We start from the raw sequence: 21784 nt of genomic DNA, 5'->3' as shown, positions 1-21784 counted from the left end.
TTGGGTGAATTTTATTCTTCTGTAAGTCCAGGCCATATACCTAAAGCATGGTATATTTTTTTAAGATGACAGTCAGACAATATAGTTTATTAGCCTTTGATCTTAGTGTTAAAATATGATAGTATTATGAGATTAATTTTTCCTTTTGTGCCTATTTCTTAGAGGCTGACAGAGGAGGGGACCTCAACAAATGCTTTGGTGAATCTAGATAAACGATTTATTTGTGGGTAGAAAATAGAAGTTGGCTGTTTATATGAATCAAATAATGGCAAGAATTACCAAATTTGCCATTTCACTTCATTATTTATAAATTATCCTACTTAGATTGTCGTATCTTTTAAAAAATTAAATTCAAGGCAGACTGATTTGACATGTAATTAACTTTATTAATTTTCAGCCTAAGGGTAAATTATAAGTCCTGTTATTTTGTGTATTCATTGGCTCCCAACATCGCATACACATTCATTTCTTTGCTCTCTTGTTCCAACCACTCTACTTGCTCCCCCTTCCCCCAAAATTCAGATCCTAGTTCTGGTCCTCACCTTCTCCATGAAGTACCACAAGGTCCCTATTTTGTTTTCCTCCTGTTAACTTTAGAGGCTTATTATTATTCTTTCATCTAAACCACTCACCTGGTACATAGTCCTGTATTGCCACGTGCAGTCTTTTTGTTTTGTTTAATATTTATCTGATTTAGGACTGTATATCACCTGGGTCAGCTCCTTGAGAGGAGAGGTCTTGTTCTGTCTTGTTTTACTCAAAGCAGAGGGCACATTACCCTGACATTGGCAGCTACTGCGTGAAGGTTTGTTGGGCTCAATTTTGTGAGTACAGATGAGAAGTAGGGACTTTCAAATAATAGAAAGACTGTTTAGAATTGATGTGGTTGAGAGACCGCCTCACTCATTCCTTGTTCACTTATTGTCAGAGTTAAAAGAAATTTAAGAAATAATATTATGAATGAGAAGTTCTATTTTACAAGCTAATATTCATGTATGAACATGGGTTAACAGGAAAAATATACAGAGTGAGTATGATGTTTGGATCTAGGGCCTAGTACTACTAGCTTTTGAGTTTCAGTCAATGTATTTTATCTTCAGGGCAAATGCATCTTTGAAGTTGGTGAGAATTGGTATGAGATTTAGAAGGTAATGAAGCAACATGAAATTTGTGATGGTGTTCTTCCTTTCCCCATGCGTTTTTCTGAGTATTCTCTTGTAATGGAAGCAGTCATATTCCAATTTCATTCTCTGTGTTTTCAAAATATCTAGCTCCCCAATAAAAGAACAAAGCCATGTTTATTTTAAAAGTATGCTATTGAAAATGGAAAGCACTAATGGCTAAATAGTATTGATAAATTTTTTTAACTTGGTTAGCAGACCAATTATTTTTTGTTAACACTTTTTTTTAATTCAAGTTTTTGGTTCTTACTTGAAAGATAATTTTTAGTGTGGGAAATTGTATAATATAGTGTTCAAGGTGTGGTCTTCTGTGTCAGACTTGATTTTGAACCCTTGCCTCTGTTATACTAAGATTTAGCATCCTTTTCTGTAAAATGGGTATAATAATATCTACATAAGGGGATTAAATGAGATAATCCATGTGAAGCATAAAACAGTGCCTGACACATAATGAATATTAGCAAGTATTTATGTACATTACTATTATTTGAGATTCTCCTGTCTTCATATTTTAATCAAGTAGTTTTTATATCTGTAATTCTAGATATCTAAATTCATTTAATTTCATCATTCTTTATTAGGACTGTACAATTCAGATTTTGTGAATCCAAATTAGTTCTTATTTCCTTGTCAGAAGTATTAGCTAAATGATTTTTTACTTTTATTAATATATCCTTTATTAGTTATCTTGTAATCTATACATTTTGATTTTTAAGCAAACTAAGGAGAAATTGGAAAAATTGAAAAATAACATTTATTTTTTATGATTATAAAATTAATATGTTTATTGCAAGAAATTTGAGAAATACTGAAAATATTTTAAAAATTGAAATCTTCTGTAATGCCCCTCTCAAATGCAACCAATGTTAATATTTTTGTGAAATTTTTTTTGCTTGTCTTTTTTTAATTTTTATTATTTTTCTAAATTGAGGTAACTGATTTATAATGTGAAATTTATTTCAGTCAAATTGCCCAATATTCTACAAGTTATTTTATGTTAATCTAGGAAATTTTTCTTTCTCTCTCATTCCAGGGCTGTTCTTGGTCAGTTATATTTGTGGATCTCGATGCCCACAATCGCAACCGGCAAACTTTGTGCTCACTGTTACCCAGAGAATCAAGATCTCATGTGAGATATTTTTATAATAAATTAATATGAACTGTTGTTTATGATTGTTACATAGTTTTGTTTCTTTTTCCAAGAAAGTACTCTAAAGTGTTAAAAGTTGGCAGAAGAGATAAGAAGAGAGAATGTTGCCGCTTACTCCTCTGGCCTGGGGAGGTCAATGTTTAGGAAGTGAGCAGAGCTGTGGAGAAAGCTGCTTTGTCCTTTGAGTTTTCATAGAGCAATAGAGAACTAGATATATTTTTTTCTCTTTGGGGGAGTAGCAACATTATGCCAAAATTAATTTTTTTTGGTCATGGGATATTATATACCAGGAGGTCCCCTACACATGAACCTTCAAGTTGCGAACTTTCAAAGATGTGAATGTGCGTTCCCAGGTCCAATCACATAATTTAGTTCACGTGTCTGGCGTACATTGTCACGTGCATGCATCCTCTACAAGTGGTTGTGCTTTTGTGTACTTTACTGTACAGTACTGTATAGAGTACAGTAGTACAGTATCTTTATTTCAAGCCCAGGATGTCTGGAAGCAAGCTTAAAAGCAGCAATGATGTAGTTGGTACTGCTAAAAAGCGCCAGGCGATAATGATGGAAACAAAAGTGAAAATAACTGAGAGGGTGGAGTGACAAGAGGAAGAAGAAGTAACTGAAGAACCAAAGAGATTCATGACACAGGAAATGGCAAGGGGATTTTCTTTGTTTGAGGAGGCACTGTTAGTTTTTGAGGCACAGGACCCAAATGTAGCATGGTTCACAAAGGTTGCAGCAGCCTTTCAGAATGCAGTCCCTTGCTACCGTGTCATCTATGACAAGAAAAAAAGAGCTACTACCCAGATATCACTGGACCATTTTTTCAAGAGGGTAGATAGAATTTAATCCAGCAAAGAACCAGAACCTGTGAGTGCAATTGCAGCTTGCCCTCTGTCTCCTATTGCTGAGGATCTGTTAGCTCTACCATCTCCCACCTCCTCTCCCTCCTCTAGTCAGTAACTCTTCTTGCTTGTTCACTTGATGCCAACCCCTGTATGCCAGCTGTTGTACTGTACTATTTTACTTTTCAAGGTACTATACTGTAAGATTAAAAATGTTTTCTTTATTTTTCGTGTTCATTTGTTTTTTATGTATTATTTGTGTGAAAAGTATTATCAACCTATTACAGTACAGTACTATATAGCGGATTGTGTTAGTTAGGTACCTAGGCTAACTTTGTTGGACTTACAGACAAATTGGACTTAACAAACATGCTCACAGAACAGAATTCGTTCATATGTAGGGGACTTACTGTATTAGAAATGTAGAAGAATATTTTTCATAATTTAAATTTCTTTTGAATAAAACTGCTTTCCTTATTTCTTTTCTCTCATTTGATTCACCTTTTTCTTTTGTCTGATAATCTCTTAAATGACTATGTAATACCTGATTGCAGATTTTTCTAGGGGTTATTTGTGGCTCTATTCTTAGAAAACACCCAAAATGGACAATTTAATTATTTTAAAATAACTATTTTATAGAAGTAATACAAGATTATGATAAAAGACAAACAGAATCCACAAATAAGCAAATAATAAAAATATATCCACTCATTATTCCACCATTCAGTTATAATCTTAGGGTGACATCATTTGGGTTTGTATGTTTCCATGTATTTTTATGTACACATATAACATTTTTATTTTACAAAACTGGAGGAATATTGTTCATAATGCTTGATAACCTGTTTCTTTGAATGAACATGTTTCCATATTAGTAAACATTTCTATAATATAAATTTTAATGGCTGCTGATTTACTCAGCTAATTGTTGGACCTTTAGGTTGTTTTCTGGTTTTCACTATTATAAACAAATTGTTATGACAGATTCGTTGTAATGACTAATTAGTGGTGTCAAATTTTTACACAATGACTGAAATAATGTACTAAAGTTTGAGTCCAGTGTTGAACCTTGAAAATACTCCTTATCATTGAATGAAGTTTTATCTCCTCTGTAAGGTTCACTAAACCATGCCATATAAATATCTGTCTGTCCCTTGGAGCACAGCAGTGTCACTGTCAGTTAAATAACCTTAGTGGCTTTTCATCTCTGTGATTCTCTTTGGGCTGTGTTGATCATATGATTACAGACACTTACTTTCCCTTCTTTTTCTTATTGCCCCCAGAACACAGATGCTGCCCTGCTCCCCTGCATCAGTTATCCTGCATTTGCCTTGGATGATGAAGTTCTGTTTAGCCAGACACTTGATAAAGTGGTTAGAAAATTAAAAGGAAAATATGGATTTAAGCGTTTCTTGAGAGATGGGTATAGAACATCATTGGAAGATCCTAAAAGACGCTACTACAGACCAGCTGAAATTAAGGTATCAAAAAATATCCCATGTCAGATAGCATAATAGAATGTTCAAAAGTACTGATTCAGGAGGCAGACTTCTTGGGTTTGAATTCTGGCTCTGCCACTTATTAGCTGTCAGACCTTGGGCAAGTTAATTAAGCTCTCTGTGTTTAATATTCTTCATTGATAAAATAATGTTAGTACCTACTATTAGTGAGGTTTTTTTGAGAATTAAATCAGTTAATATATATAAAAGTGCTTAGAACGGTGCTTGGCACATAGTAAGCACTCGGTAAGTGTTAGCTGTTGAGGCCTATTTGCTCACATTGGGCCATGTTGAGTCATTGGGTGAGTAATTTTTCTATTGCACTTTCAGTATTTTGCCTGCCTACTATATACTATTTGTCTAATATAATAGAAAATATCTATTTGTGATTGAATTTTCAATCTTTAAGCAAATGCTCTTTTTTCTGTTTCACTTAGACACTTCCCTCTGAAATATACTCCTCTAAATATTTGGTTTTAAAGATTTTATATTTCAAATATACATACATATCCTATATCTAGGTTTATTCTAGCTGTTTCTAAGCTGCCCAGAAAACTGTAACACCCCCCAAAAAAGTAAGCATCCATCCACATTGCTGAAGACTTTGCTTCAATGGGATAGGTTGAAAATTATTTTTAAAAACCCCAAACCCCTCCCTATCTGCCTCCCATTGCCTCTCTCTTTGTTGTCACACTTCTGAAGGACATGGTGTGTTCTAGTTGTGGCTCCTTGTTTGCCTCCTACTTACTCCTTTACCTTATAATCTGGCTCCTGTCCCCAACACTTCCCAGTACCTGTGTTGGCTTCAGTCAGTTTATGTCAATGCATCATTGTGGATGCCATCCTAACTTTATTTCACTGAACCTGCCATTGGCATTTGAGTGTCTTAAGTAAGTCCTCTCTCGGGAGGTTCTCCTCCATTTTCTGTGACTTCATTCTCTTCCTAAGTCTCTGCTTAGTTCTCTCACTATCTTTCTTAGTCTCCTTTGCAGATTCCTCTTCTTCTGCCTCCCTTTATCCTTTGCTTGTCTCCTGGAATCCATCTTCAGTCCTATTCTCTTTTCATGCTATTCATGCAGTCATAGCTCTAGCAATCACTGTTAATCCCACGTCTCTATCCCTAACTCATACTTCCACCCCTGAGTGCCCTACCACGTATCCAGCTGCCTGTTGGACATCCTCACTAGAATGCGCTGCGGTCTGCCTATGATCACCTTCCACCCTTCTGCCCAAGCCCCAAACCTGAGATTCATCCTAGACTCTTCCCTCTCACTCAGCCTTCTTTGTCACTCACCAAGTCTGGCAAATTTAACTACCTTTAAGTCTTAAAAACTGTCCCTTCGTCTCTATTAACTGCTTCGTTTAGGCGAGTGATCCACAGCTGGGAATGATTTTGCTCCCCAGGGGACATTTGACAATATTTGAAGAAATTTTTTGTTGTTACACCTCGATGGGTGCTACTGGCATCTGGAAGGTAGAATCCAGGGATGCTACTAACTGTCCCACAGTGCACAGGACAACTCCCACAACAAAGAACTATTTGGCCCAAGATGTCAATAGTGCTGAAGTTGAGAAACATCGATTTAGGGTAACATCCTTTCTCTTTGGATTGTTCCCAGCAGCCTTCCAGTTGGTCTCCTTATTTCTTATCCTAAAACCCTCTTCAGTACTGCCAGCTGTTCATCTAGCAAGTAAATTTGATCCTCTTCAGTGGTACCCTGTCACTTTCAGATCAAAGTTTTTGTCTGTCAGCCTGACTTCTCAGGCCCTCCCTGATCTGGCTGTCCTGACCCACCTGTTAGACTTCACCTTTCACTGCTTCTTCCTTGCTTGTGCCAGGAATACTGAATTGCTGTGAGTTTCTTTAACGTACTTCGTTCGTTAATGCATTTCTAGTTTGTACTGTTGTCTTCTCTGTATGGAGTTCCCTTAGCTTATCTCTCCAGAGAAATCCATCAAGCATTAGTTGAAGCATCTCCTTTCCTATAAACCCTTTCCTGACGCCCTGGGCAGGCTCAGATGCTTCATGCCCTTGGTTCTTGATATATATACAATGTATAGACATTTTGTAACATACTGCAATTGTTTATTTACATGCCTGTCTCCCCACTACAGCAGGTTTTCTATCTTTTTGTCTTCATAGCCCTCTGTCTAGCTGATGCCAGGCATTACTAAATACTTAGGAAATATTTATTGAATGAATGACTACTCTGTGATGGATTAAATGAATGAGCTTTTGAATAATAAGAATGCTGAGAAAATTTTTTTTAAAGAACAACGAAACTACTTATAAAATCAGTCCAGTTTTGTTATTACAATAAATAAATTTTTATGTATGTATATTCTAATGATATAAGTGTTCTAATTAATATAATTAATATACATGTTCTAAATTATTGTTGGTGAAATTTTTAATATTTTATTTTCTGTTTTAGCTATTTGATGGCATTGAATGTGAATTTCCTATATTTTTCATTTACATGATGATTGATGGTGAGTGAACTTTTCTCCTGAAATTTAAACTGTAGGATATAACTAGTTTAAAGAAGAAAAGAAATAAAATGTGACTCTTTTCAGCTAGCAAAATAGACTGCACTTATTGATGTTAACTACTCTGTATTTTTATATGCTACTTTTCTGCTTTCTGAGTTAATGTTACATCATTTAAAGAATTTTAAAAATACTTTGAAGTATTTTTAAAAGGATACAAATATATTTTCATATTTACAAAGAAGAATTTTTTATGAATACTGTAATTTGTGACATTGTGAATGTCTATAATATTTATACTTAAGCATAGAGAAATTTCAATTAAAGTTCAGTTTTCAATTCTAAATGCTAACATTTCTCAAATCAGTTTCCTGGAAAACTATCATATGCATTTATTTGCATAACCTTTTTCCATTTTATGTTTATTATTTATATAGAAAAATGCAAGAATAATTACAATTGGGTAAATTTTTTTTCTAAGGTAAAATTTCCATGGTGCTTTTTGAGCTCAAATGCTATTGGATTTTATATTTTACATTGTAGGTGTTTTTAGAGGCAATCCCAAGCAAGTAAAAGAATATCAGGATCTTCTGACTCCAGTACTTCATCAGACAACAGAAGGTGTAGTTGGAATGCTTTTCCTTTCTTTTGTTTTTTTTTTTTTTACATCTTTATTGGAATGTAATTGCTTTACAACATTGTGTTAATTTCTGCTATATAACAAACTGAATCAGCTATACGTATACATATATCCCCATATCCCCTCCCTCTTGCATCTCCCTCCCACCCTCCCTATCCCACCCCTCTAGGTGGTCACAAAGCACCTAGCTGATCTCCCTGTGCTATGCAGCTGCTTCCCACTAGCTATCTATTTTACATTTGGTAGTGTATATATGTAAATGCAAGTCTCTCACTTCGTCCCATCTTACCATTCCCCCTCCCCATGTCCTCAAGTCCATTCTCTACATCTGCATCTTTATTCCTGTCCTGTGCCTAGGTTCATAAGAACCTTTTTTTTTACACTCCATATATATGTGTTAGCATACCATATTTGTTTATCTTTTTCTCACTTACTTCACTCTGTATGACAGACTCTAGGTCCTTCCACCTCACTACAAATAACTCAATTTCATTTCTTTTTGTGGCTGAGTAATATTCCATTGTATATACGTGCCACATCTTCTTTATCCATTCATCTGTCGATGGACACTTAGGTTGCTTCCATGTCCTGGCTATTGTAAACAATGCTTCAGTGAAAATTGTGGTACATGATTCTTTTTGAACTATAGTTTTCTCAGGGTATATGCCCAGTAATGGGATTGCTCGTTCATAGGGCAGTTCTATTTTTAGTTTTTTTAAGGAACCTCCATACTGTTTTCCGTAGTGACTGTATCAATTTATACTCCCACCAACAGTGCAAGAAAATTCCTGTTTCTCCACACCCTCTCCAGCATTTATTATTTGTAGATTTTTTGATGATGGCCATTCTGACTGGTGTGAGGTAGTAACTCATTGTAGTTTTGATTTGCATTTCTCTAATGACTGCTGATGCTGAACATTCATGTGTTTGTTGGCAATCTGTATATCTTCTTTGGAGAAATGTCTATTTAGGTCTTCAGCCCATTTTTGATTTAGGTTGTTTGTTTTTTTGATAGTAAGCTGCATGAGCTACTTGTATATTTTGGAGATTAATCCTTTGTCAGTTGCTTAGTTTGCAAATATTTTCTCCCATTCTGAGGGTTCTCTTTTTGTCTTGTTTATGGTTTCCTTTGCTGTGCCAAAGATTTTAAGTTTCATTAGGTCCCATTTGTTTATTTTTGTTTATATTTCCATTTTCTAGGAGGTGGGTCAAAAAGGATCTTGCTGTGATTTATGTCAAAGAGTGTTCTGCCTACGTTTTCCTCTAAGAGTTTTCCTCTAAGTGTTTGGCCTTACATTTAGATCTTTGATCCATTTTGAGCTTATTTTTGTGTATGGTGTTAGGGAGTGTTCTAATTTCATTCTTTTACATGTAGCTGTCCTGTTTCCCCAGCACCACTCATTGAAGAGGCTATCTTTTCTCCATTGTATATTCTTGCCTCCTTTATCAAAGATAAGGTGACCATATGTGCGTGGATTTATCTCTGGGCTTTCTTTTCTGTTCCATTGATCTATGTTTCTGTTTTTGTGCCAGTACTATACTGTCTTGATTACTGTAGCTTTGTAGTATAGTCTGAGGTCAAGGAGCCTGATTCCTCCAGCTCGGTTTTTCTTTCTCAGGATAGCTCTGGCTATTTGGGGTCTTTTGTGTTTCCATACAAATTGTGAAATTTTTTGTTCTAGTTCTGTGAAAAATGCCAGTGGTAGTTTGATAGGGATTGCATTGAATCTGTAGATTGCTTTGGGTAGTAGAGTCATTTTCACAATGTTGATTCTTCCAATCCAAGAACCTGGTATATCTCTCCATCTATTTGTATCATCTTTAATTTCTATAATCAGTGTCTTCTAGTTTTCTGCATACAGGTGTTTTGTCTCCTTAGGTAGGTTTATTCCTAGGTATTTTATTCTTTTAGTTGCAGTGGTAAATGGGAATGTTTCCTTAATTTCTCTTTCAGATTATTCATCACTTTCATAGGAATGCAAGAGATTTCTGTGCATTAATTTTGTATCCTGCTACTTTACCAAATTCATTGATTGGCTCTAGTAGCTTTCTGGTAGCATCTTTAGGATTCTCTCTGTATAGTATCGTGTCATCTGCAGACAGTGACAGCTTTACTTCTTCTTTTCTGATTTGGATTCCTTTTTTTCTTTTTCTTCTCTGGAAGTTGTGCTGTGGCTAAAACTTCCGAAACTATTTTGAATAACAGTGGTGAGAGTGGGCAACCTTGTCTTGTTCCTGATCTTAGAGGCAATGGTTTCAGTTTTTCACCACTGAGAATGATGCAGGCTGTATGTTTGTCGTATATGGCCTTTATTATGTTGAGGTAGGTTCCCTCTGTGCCCACTTTCTGGAGGGTTTTTCTTGTAAATGGGTGTTGAATTTTGTCAAAAGCTTTTTCTGCATCTATTGAGATGATCATATGGTTTTTCTCCTTCAGTTTGTTAATATGGTGAATCACATTGATTGATTTGCGTATATTGAAGAATCCTTGCATTCCTGGGATAAACCCCACTTGATCATGGTATATGATCTTTTAATGTGCTGTTGGATTCTGTTTGCTAGTATTTTGTTGAGGATTTTTGTGTCTATGTTCATCAGTGATATTGGCCTGTAGTTTTCTTTTTTTGTGACAGCTTTGTCTCACTTTGGTATCAGGGTGATGGTGGCCTTGTAGAATGAGTTTCAGAGTGTCCTCCCTCTGCTATATTTTGGAAGAGTTTGAGAAGGAAAGGTGTTAGCTCTTTTCTAAATATTTGATAGAATTCGCCTGTGAAGCCATCTAGTCCTGGGCTTTTGTTTGTTGGAAGATTTTTTTTTTTTTTTTTTTTTTTTTTTTGCGGTATGTGGGCCTCTCGCTGTTGTGGCCTCTCCTGTTGCGGATCACAGGCTCCAGGCATGCAGGCTCAGCGGCCACGGCTCACAGGCCCAGCCTCTCCGTGGCATGTGGGATCCTACCGGACCGGGAAACGAACCCGTGTCTCCTGCATCGGGAGGCGGACTCTCAACCACTGCGCCACCAGGGAAGCCCTGTTGGAAGATTTTTAATCACAGTCTCACTTTCAGTGCTTGTGATTGGTCTGTTTATATTTTCTATTTCTTCCTGGTTCAGTCTTGGAAGGTTGTGCTTTTCTAAAATTTGTCCATTTCTTCCAAGTTGTCCATTTTATTGGCATATAGTTGGGTGTAGTAATCTCTCATGATCCTTTGTTTTTCTGCAGTGTCTGTTGTTACTTCTCCTTTTTCATTTCTAATTCTGTTGATTTGAGTCTTCTCCCTTTTTTTCTTGATGAGTCTAGCTAATGGTTTATCAGTTTTGTTTATCGTCAAAAAGAACCAGCTTTTAGTTTTATTGATCTTTGCTATCGTTCCTTCATTTGTTTTGCATTTATTTCTGATCTGATCTTCATGATTTCTTTCTTTCTGCTAACTTTGGGGTTTTTTGTTCTTCTTTCTGTAATTGCTTTGGTGTAAGGTTAGGTTGTTTATTTGAGATATTTCTTGTTTCTTGAGGTAGTATTGTATTTCTATAAACTTCCCTCTTAGAACTGCTTTTGCTGCATCCCATGTGTTTTGGTTCATAGTGTTTTCACTGTCATTTGTTTACAGGTATTTTTTGATTTCCTCTTTGATTTCTTCACTGATCTCATGATTATTTACTAGCGTATTGTTTAGCCTCCATGTGTTTGTATTTTTTACAATTTTTTTCCTTTAATTGATATCTAGTCTCATAACGTTGTGGTCGGAAAAGATTGCTGATATGATTTCAATTTTTTAACATCTACCAAGGCTTGATTTGTGACCCAAGATATGATGTATCCTGGAGAGTGTTCCATGAACACTTGAGAAGAAAGTGTATTCTGTTGTTTTTGGATGGAATGTCCTATAAATATCTATTAAGTCCATCTTGCTTAATGTATCATTTAAGGCTTGTGTTTCCTTATTTATTTGCATTTTGGATGATCTGTCCATTGGTAAAAGTGGGGTGTTAAAGTCCCCTATAATGATTGTGTTACTGTCTATTTCCCCTTTTATGGCTGTTAGCATTTGCCTTATGTATTGAGGTGCTCCTATGTTGGTTGCCTAAATATTTCCAATTGTTGTATCTTCTTCTTAGATTGATCCCTTCATCATTATGTAGTGTCCTTCTTTGTCTCTTGTAATAGTCTTTATTTTAAAGTCTATTTTGTCTGATATGAGAATTGCTACTCCACCTTTCTTTTGATTTCCATCTGCATGGAATATCTTTTTCCATCCCTCACTTTCAGTCTGTATGTGTCTCTAGGTCTGAAGTGCGTCTCTTGTAGACAGCATATATATGGGCCTTGTTTTTGTATCCATTCAGCCAGTCTGTGTCTTTTGGTGGGAGCATTTAATCCATTTACATTTAAGGTAATTATCGATATGTATGTTCCTATTCCCATTTTCTTAATTGTTTTGGGTGTGTTACTGTAGGTCTTTTCCTTCTCTTTTGTTTCCTGCCTACAGAAGTTCCTTTAGCCTTTGTTGTAAAGCTGGTTAGGTGGTGCTGAATTCTCTTAGCTTTTGCTTGTCTGTAAAGGTTTTAATTTCTGCATCGAATCTGAATGAGATCCTTGTTGGGTAGAGTAATCTTGGTTGTAGGTTTTTCCCTTTCATCACTTTAAGTATGTCCTGCTACTCCTTTCTGGCTTGCAGAGGTTCTGCTGAAAGATCAGCTGTTAACCTTATGTGGATTCCCTTGTATGTTATTTGTTGCTTTTAATATTTTTTCTTTGTATTTAATTTTTGATAGTTTGATTAATATGTGTTGGCATGTTTCTCCTTGGATTTATCCTGTTTGGGACTCTGCGCTTCCTGGACTTGATTGACTATTTCCTTTCCCATATTAGGGAAGTTTTCAACTATAATCTCTTCAAATATTTTCTCAGTCCCTTTCTTTTTCTCTTCTTCTTCTGGGACCCCTATAATTTGAATGTTGGTGCATTTAATGTTGTCCCAGAGGTCTCTGAGACTGTCCTCAATTCTTTTCATTGCTTTTTCTTTATTCTTGTCTAGTAGTTATTTCCACTATTTTATCTTCCCAGGTCTCTTATCCATTCTTCCTCAGTTTTTCTGCTATGGATTCCTTCTAGAGAATTTTAATTTCATTTATTGTGTTGTTCATCATTGTTTGTTTGCTCTTTACTTCTTGTAGGTCCTTGTTAAACGTTTCTTGTATTTTCTCCATTCTATTTCCAAGATTTGGGATCATCTTTACTATCATTACTCTGAATTCTTTTTCAGTTAGACTGTGTATTTCCTCTTCATTTGTTTGGTCTGGTGGGGTTTTGCCTTGCTCCTTCATCTGCTGCATATTTCTGTCTTCTCATTTTGTTTAACTTACTGTGTTTGGGGTCTCCTTTTTGCAGGCTGCAGGTTTTTAGTTCCCTTTGTTTTTGGTGTCTGCCCCCAGTGGGTAAGGTTGGTTCAGGGGCTTGTGTAGGCTTCCTGGTGAAGGAGACTGGTTCCTGTGTTCTGGTGGGTGGTGCTGGATCTTGTGTTTCTGGTGGGCAGGGCCACATTCGGTGGTGTGTTTTGGGGTGTCTGTGAACTTAGTATGGTTTTAGGCAGCCTCTCTGCTAGTGGGTGGGGTTGTGTTCCTGTCTTGCTAGTTTGGCATGGGGTGTCCAGCACTGGAGCTTTCTGGCTGTTAGTGGAGCTGGGTCTTAGCATTTGAGATGGAGATCTCTGGGAGAGCTCTTTCTTATTGATATTATGTGGGGTCAGGCGGTCTCTGCTGGTCCAATGTCCTGAACTCAGTTCTCCCACCTCAGAGGCTCAGGCCTGACACCAGGCCGGAGCACCAACATCCTGTCAGCCGCACGGCTCAGAAGAAGAGAGAAAAAAAAGAAAGAAAATTAAAATAAATAAATAAATAAATAAATAAATAAAATTTTAAAAATATTAAAATAAAAAACATTTTTAAGTAATTTAAAAGAAAAAGGAAGAGAGTGACCAAACCAATAAACAAATCCACCCATGATATGAAGCACTAAAAACTATACTGAGGTAAACATAAAAATCAGAAACAAGTCAGTTGCAGACAGCAAACCCTAATTGTACAGTTGCTCCCAAAGTGCACCACCTGAATTTTGGGATGATTCGTTGTCTGTTCAGGTATTCCACAGATGCAGGGTTCATCAAGTTGACTGTGGGCATTTAATCCATTGCTCCTGAGGCTGCAGGGAGAAATTTCCCTTTTTCTTCTTTGTTCGCACAGCTCCTGGGGCTCAACTTTGGTTTTGGTCCCACCTCTGCATGTAGGTTGCCTGAGGGCATCTTTTCCCCTCCCAGACAGGAGGGGGTTAATGTAGCAGCTGATTAGGGGGCCATGGCTCACTTAGGCTGAGGAGAGGGAGGGGTACGGAGGGCGGGGTGAGCCTGCGGCGGCAGAGGCCAGCGGGATGCTGCAGCAGCCTGGGGTGTACCATATGTTCTCCCAGGGAAGTTGTCCCTGGATCATGGGACCCTGGCTGTGGCAGGCTGCACAGGCTCCCGGTGGGGGGAGGTGTGGATAGTGACCTGTGCTTGCACACAGGCTTCTTGGTGGCTGCAGTAGCAGTGTTAGCATTTCAGGCCCATCTCTGGTGTCTGCGCTGATAGTCATGGCTCTCACCCATCTCTGAAGCTTGTTTAGGTGGTGCTCTGAATCCCCTCTCCTCATGCACTCTTAGGCAGTTCCAGACTTTTTCCCAGACTCCTTCTCATCTAGCTGCAGTGCACTAGCCCCCTCAGTCTGTGTTCACGCAGCCAACCCCAGTCCTTTACCTGGGGTCTGACCTCTGAAGCCCGAGCCTCAGCTCCCAACCCCCACCATCCCTGGGGGGTGAGCAGACAAGCCTCTCAGGTTGGTGAGTGCTGGTCGGCACCGATCCTCTGTGCGGGAATCTCTCTGCTTTGCCCTCTGCGCCCCTGTTGCTGCACTCTCCTCCGTGGCTCCGAAGCTTCCCCACCCCCACCACCTCTGTCTCCACCAGTGAAGGGGCTTCCTAGTGTATGGAAACTTCCTCCTTCACAGCTCCCTACCTGAGGTGCAGGTTCCATCCCTATTCTTTTGTCTCTGTTTTTTCTTTTTTCTTTTGCCCTACCCAGGTACATGGGGAGTTTCTTGCCTTTTGGGAGGTCTGAGGTCTTCTGCCAGCATTCAGTAGGTGTTCTGTAGGGGTTGTTCCACATGTAGATGTATTTTTGATGTATTTGTGGGGAGGAAGGTGATCTCCATATCTTAGTCCTGCGCCATCTTGAAGCACCCCCAGGAATGCTTTTTCAAGAAATTCTTTCTACCAGTATTCCCTTAATGTTCCTTTGAAATATATAAATAATTCCTTTCTAAACAGAACAATTTATATTGAAATGAAAAAATGAACGGGACTGCAAACGAATTAGAAAGAATAATCTCTTAATTTCTTATAATAAACTTGTTTTTATGAAAGGAGTTCATTAGGCAAGGTGATAGAGAGGGAGATGAATTTTAAGTGGTCATGGCTATAGTTAACTACACAGTAGTTTGCCAGGTGGGCAGAGGTTCTTCATCTATTACCTACTGTAATACTCTTTCACTGGATGTAATGTGACAATAATATAAATTGACTAATTTTTATCCATGTCACCAGAAATGCTTTGTTCAGGTGCTTTGTTCAGCTGCCCCCTTCAGAGGGCCACTTAGGGAGGCTCTGCCCTAGCCTAAGGGTACTACCATTGCCAAGAATATTTTGACCTCCTCTTTGGAGATGTTTTCAGGGCTTTTTGCACATTAATTTGAATGTCTGCCATGGTTCTAAAATGTCATCCTTTGAGGATGGATTTAGTATTTTAGAAGTGGTCAAAAGGTCCAGACTTATAAATAATATATTGGTTTCAGTTTAACACCAGCAAGGGCCATAAAGGAACATAACTGAGTTTTTTCGTATGACTAGAAAACTAATTCTTGAAAGAATTCCAGAGGAGAAGTTTCAGATATCTTTGGTGTTTGGAAGTATTAGTGAAATAACAAAATATTCTCATGAGTGAACAGCTTTGACAACCTATTTATCTGAAAGTTAAAAATTATGGTGTGTTGATTAAAAAAAAAAAGAAAAAAAAGGTGGTCTTACAGGCGTGATGCACAAACTGGCAATCACAACAGTGGGCCCTATTCCTGTCTCACACGAAGTTTATGATATTCTTTAGGGTTTTCCACAGTATCTTAGAGTAAATACTTTATACTATATGCTCACCCTTTAAAATCCGTGTAATGGTAAAGTAGCAAAATGTTTATGGATAAACATTGAATTTCAAATAAATATTAATGTTTAAAACCAGTTTTTTGTCTTTATGCTCCAAATAACCACTTGTCCAATGTAAGAAACAATGTAATGAATGTTGTAATGAATATATTTAAAATCCCTTCAATCAGATCTTTTAGTATTCAGTGGTAGATCATTGATGCATTGAGGTGGTAGTCTGTGTATCACACTTTAGGCTTCATTATGTTGAAAGAGTGATGTTCAGACTATTCTCTATGTATCATAGACCTTTTCACTGGTTTTAGACACAAATATCACTATTTATTGATGCGTGAAGAAAGAAGCAAATTTTAGGGAAATCTGTGTAGTATTATTAGAAAAATTAAGTTCAGTGTGGGATGATATTACAAGAAGTCTTCTGTAGCACTGTATTAGAATGTTGGTTTTTCTTCCTTTACATCATCCACAAATATTATAGTCTTAAAATAATTTTTAGTTTCTACCAAGAAATATTTTTAAATGAGTTGGTCACAGGGAGAAGATGGATTTTTTTTTCTCTTCAGTGATATTGAATAGTAGATAATGGGCTTAATGTTTAAAATGGGGATTTCTTTGCTGTAAGCAATTGCTCAGGGTTATAATTCTTGATTTAAGATTACACAGTATCTCATTTGTAAAGCTTCCACAGACTAATCCTATTAAAAATAGCTTCTTCTATGGCTCTACATATTTGCATACTGTATATTTATTGATTCATTTAAAGGTGTTAAATGTTGTTAAAAGAGATTATGTACACATTGTTGGCTAACGTATAACGTATCCTGTCAAATTAGTTTTAAAGTAAAGAAGCTTTTCCCACATTTTTCACTGGGAATTTCTGAAAAGAGTCATATTTTCCTATCCTGTTGGGCAACTTTCTCTCTTTCTGCTTTGTAATCATTGTAGTTTTTGAAGGGGAAATTTGAGGAGGATACTGATTTGTTATATTTTAAATATTTATTTTTAAACTCCATAGGTTATCCTGTCATACCAAAGTACTACTCCGTGCCAGCTGATTTTGTAGAAGATGAAAAAAGAAAACCTGGCAGCCAGAAGCGATTTCCTAGCAACTGTGGCCGTGATGGAAAACTGTTTCTTTGGGGACAAGCCCTTTATGTCATCGCAAAACTCCTGGGTAAGTGAAGAAGATCGGGAACAGTTTTTTTTCTTATTATCAAGTCTTTAGAAATAAGTATGTCTTTGTTGACATTGACATTCTTTTTGGATTTGGGTGGTGTTTCATGCTGTTAAGAGGTCTTGGGGGAGTTTCTTAGCATGGAAAAGTACATTAATATGTCTATTGCACTGAACGATGATGGATGTTTCTGGGAAGAAAGTCAAATAGGTGTGGGTACCACTATGATCATTTTGGGCTGCATTCAGCTTAGTAGATAGGGTGCTAGCAGAAGGCTATGGAAACTTTGAGTCTCTTTTATAAATGGAATACAGTTGTGATTTAGTATAACAGTCATGCTTGGTCATACCTGTAGTAAACCACTTGCCAAAAGGAATCAGGTGTCTCAAAGTTCTCTTCTTTCCAATAAATACATGTTGGCAGTTTACTCAGTGAGGTGGAGGCATAATGGAGCCATTATTCATAATTCTTTGAAGAATTGTTTTTCAGCTTCTCCTAAAACTTCAGCTGAAGTATCTTTGGATACATTGAAATGAATATTAATTTAATGCACACAAAACAGCATTATGCATCTTGCTGTACCATTCCTTGCTAAAATGTTTAATATTATTAGCATTTCCATCAAAAAGGTTATCATAATAGTCAGAATTCTTTTATGACAAACAGATTATGAAACAAGCTGACTGTAAATTCTGTACCTGCACTAAAAGAACTGCTTACTGTGTGAAATACTGTTATTGTCTTTGTTGTTCTTAGTATTACTGCATAAAAGCTAAATTTGTTTGTGCTGTAAGAATAATCATCTTTGGTTCCTTTTTACATTCCATTAGGGAAGAATATTTCAAAGTCCAGATTTCCAATTCAAGCTTTACACAAATGATATATAAGAGCAGACAGAAGCTATTCAAAGAAGAGAAAATTAAGTTAATGCTGTCTTCAGTTTGCTCATTTCCTGACTATATTTTCTGCATCTCCATATATACTTAATGCTAATTTAAGAACCTGTAGAAAATTTTCTTCTTTAAAGGGACAGCTCTTTGATAAGGAGTTGATATTATTTATGCAGGTTTTGCTTTAAGATTTTCCAAAAGAAAAAAAGAACATACATAAGCTAGTTTTCTTAGAATCAAGCCAAGTTGGTAAGATTATCTCTGGTTAGAATTTTATTTCCATCTTATTAGCATGAATACAAAGAAGCCTTGTTGATAACCAGCTAAATAAAATATATTTTGGCGGAGGAGTGGTTAACCTATCTAAGGACAAGAATTTTAACATCAGAATCTTACGTTTCTGTATACTACACTTGGAAACAAATGAGCATGATGAAATTTTTCTGTGAGTCTGAGACTGAAAACTGGTACCTGGGATATGGGATTTGAGATCTAAACCTTCTTCATCTTGCTTTTTGCTGTATATCCAGCTTGGGGTTGATACAGCTAGAAAGATTGCTATTTGAATAAAGCCTCTGGATAAAATCAAGGCTAATGAATTGGGAATGCAGAATTGACCATATTCTATATAAGCAGATTGAGCTTTAAAACACAAAGATTGAAAACAATATCAGTCAGTAACAAAACATTGGACCTTCCTTACTCCAAAATAAATGTATTGAATGTAGACAAATTTTGAGTGTAGATAGCATTTTCTTATGTTAAGACCAGAGTGAACAGAAATAATCCAGGTCATGCCTTCATCTCTGTTTTATGACCATTTTGAATAAGAAAGAGCCTTCAAAGAAACAGTTTCTCTTTTGCCTGCTGCAGTTCTAAAAAGGCAGTAGAGGACATGAGTAGGTGTATTGCAGACTACGAAACCACATACTTATCTCCTGCTAGAAAAAGAAATGCTACATATTAATTAGCACTGTGACCTAGCTGTGTGTCATCTGGTTAACAACTCACTGGTTAAAATGAATAAGGTCTCAGAAGATTGAATCATTTAGTTGCTCTTGACTATTGTATAACTGTCCCCCCCCACCCCAAGAACCATCAAACTTCTATGGATGTTATTAAGATTCCACACACGACGTTTACTAACAAAGTCTTATTTATTCATTAAAGGAGCCTCAGTTGGATATCTGCTTAACAACATTTTGTGGGCAGTTAATTGGAATTACATGAGCATAATAGAACAGTAAATCTTTAAAAAAATATGTAATATATGGCTTTCACTAATTCAGTCCAGTTTTTAATTGGTGAAATTTAATAATATTTTGCTCTATGTATGCCTTAGTTAATAATTACACAACAAAACTATGTGACTTTTATGTTAGAGCAAAAAGACTCAATATGCTGTTTTCTGGCCCAAGGCCTGAACTACCCATTGTGTTCTTAGAAAATAGTTAATTATTACAGTAATTTTTTTTCTTTAGAAAATTTAGACTTTTAGAAAATCAGTGTTTGCTATAAAATATGTAAATAAATCATAAACAAGGAACTACCATGTGAAAAGGGCTTCCTTGCTTATAGTACAACAGCAGTTGAAGACATTGCCCTCATTCTGGTCAGTGCCCCATAAAAAATGCTCCATCTCAGAAATCTCTTTTAGAATTTAGTGTTAGGAAACACTGTCTTCCCTCACTGAACTAGTTTTCTTCCTTGAAACTGCAAATACATTATTTTTATTGTAGAACAACTTTATTGAGGTAAAATTACATACATTTCACCTACTTAAAGTTTACAGTTCAATATTTTTTAGCATATTCACAGAGTTGTGCAACTATAACCACAATCAATTTTAGAATATTGTCATCAATCCCCCCCCAGAAAAAAACCCTATACTCTTTAACAGTCACTCCCCACATACCCCTAATCACTTCATCCTTCCCCCTAGCACTAGACAATCATTAATCTACTTTCTATTTCTATAGATTTACCTATTCTGGACATTTTATATACCTCAAATCATATAATGTATGGCCTTTATGACTCACTTTTTTCACTTAGCCTGTCTTCAAGTTTCATCCATGCATTAGCACTTTGTTCCCTTTTTTTTTTTTTTTTTGTCTGCACCGTGCAGCATGTGGAGTCTTAGTTCCCCTACCAGGATCGAACCTGTGCCCCCTGCAGTGGAAGCGTGAAGTCCTAACCACTGGGCAGCCGGGGAATTCCTGCACTTCGTTCCTTTTTATGGCAAAATAACATTCCATTGTATGGATATACCACTTTTGATTTATCCATTCATCAGGTGATGGACATTTGGGTTGTTTCCACTTTTTGGCTGTTATGAATAATGCTGCTCTAAACTTTCATGAACAAGTTATCGTTTGACATATGTTTTCATTTCCCTTGGGTATATACCTAGGGGTGAAATTGCTGAGTCATATGGTAACTCTGTGTTTAACATTTGGAGCGCTTCTAGACTATTTTCCAAAGTAGCTGTGCCATTTTACCTTCCAACCAGGAGTGTATGAGGGTTCTAATTTCTCTACATTCTCTCCAACCCTTATTCTTTTCTTTTTTGATATTAACCATCCTAATGGGTATGAGGTGTTATCTCATTGTGGTTTTGATAAGCATTCCCCAAATGACTAATGTTGTTGAGCATCTTTTCATGTGCTTATTGGTATATCTTCTTTGGAGAAATGTCTATTCAGATACTGTGGCCTTTTTTTTTTTTTTTTTTTTTTTTTGCATCTTTTCATGTGCTTATTGGTATATCTTCTTTGGAGAAATGTCTATTCAGATACTGTGGCCTTTTTTTTTTTTTTTTTTTTTTTTTGCGGTACGCGGACCTCTCACTGTTGTGGCCTCTCCCGTTGCCGAGCACAGGCTCCGGATGTGCAGGCTCAGCAGCCATGGCTCACGGGCCAAGCCGCTCCGCGGCATGTGGCATCTTCCCGGACCAGGGCACAAACCCTTGTCCCCTGTATCTGCAGGCGAACTCTCAACCACTGTGCCACCAGGGAAGCCCTGTGGCCATTTTTAAATTGGGTTATTTTTATTGGGTCTTTTTGTTGTAAAGTTGCAGGAGTTCTTTATATATTCAAGATACAGGTCCCCTACAAGATATGTGATTTGCAAATATTTTCTCCCATTCTGTGGGCTGTCATTTTGCTTTCTTGATGGTGTCCTTTAAGACACAAAAGCTTATCGCTTTGGCAAAGTCCAATTTATCTCATTTTTTCTTTTGTTACTTATGTTTTGATGTAATTTCGTCTAATACAAAGTCAACAAAGATTTACTCTTATATTTTCTTCTAACAGTTTTATATTTTTAACTATTACATTTAACTTTTTAAATCTATTTTGCATTTATTTTTGTAGGTGGTGTGAAGAAGAGGTCCAGCTTCATTCTTTTGCCTCTGTATATTCACTTATCTCAGAAACTATTCTTTTCCCTGTTGAATTGTTTTGGCACCCTTGTCAAAAATCAGTTGACCATAATGTAACAGTTTATTTCTGGACTGATCAGTGGATCAGTCTGTTCCACTGATCTCTGTCTTTGTGCCAGCACCACATTGTCTTAATTACTGTAGCTTCTTCCTTTCAATCTGGATGCCTTTTATTACTTTTTCTTGCCAAATTTCTCTGACTGGAACCTCCAGTACAATGTTGAATA

At 36.7% G+C, this 21784-nt stretch overlaps 1 protein-coding gene across 6 annotated transcripts in view; it reads left to right on the top strand.

Annotated features, from left to right (window-relative positions):
* PHKB (phosphorylase kinase regulatory subunit beta) overlaps positions 1-21784 on the top strand; it is a 202563-nt gene that overhangs the window by 98797 nt on the left and 81982 nt on the right. For all 6 annotated transcript variants that reach the window (XM_082607431.1, XM_082607432.1, XM_082607427.1 and 3 more), the window contains 5 exons: positions 2215-2310; positions 4463-4660; positions 7114-7171; positions 7712-7789; positions 17067-17225. In XM_082607431.1, coding sequence (XP_082463557.1) covers positions 2215-2310; positions 4463-4660; positions 7114-7171; positions 7712-7789; positions 17067-17225 — 589 coding nt within the window. The remainder of the gene's footprint in view (positions 1-2214; positions 2311-4462; positions 4661-7113; positions 7172-7711; positions 7790-17066; positions 17226-21784) is intronic.

This window comes from Mesoplodon mirus (assembly GCF_964341445.2).
Source record: "Mesoplodon mirus genome assembly, chromosome: 19".
In the NCBI taxonomy this organism is placed as follows: domain Eukaryota; kingdom Metazoa; phylum Chordata; class Mammalia; order Artiodactyla; family Ziphiidae; genus Mesoplodon; species Mesoplodon mirus.
This window is presented reverse-complemented; position numbering and strand designations above follow the sequence as displayed.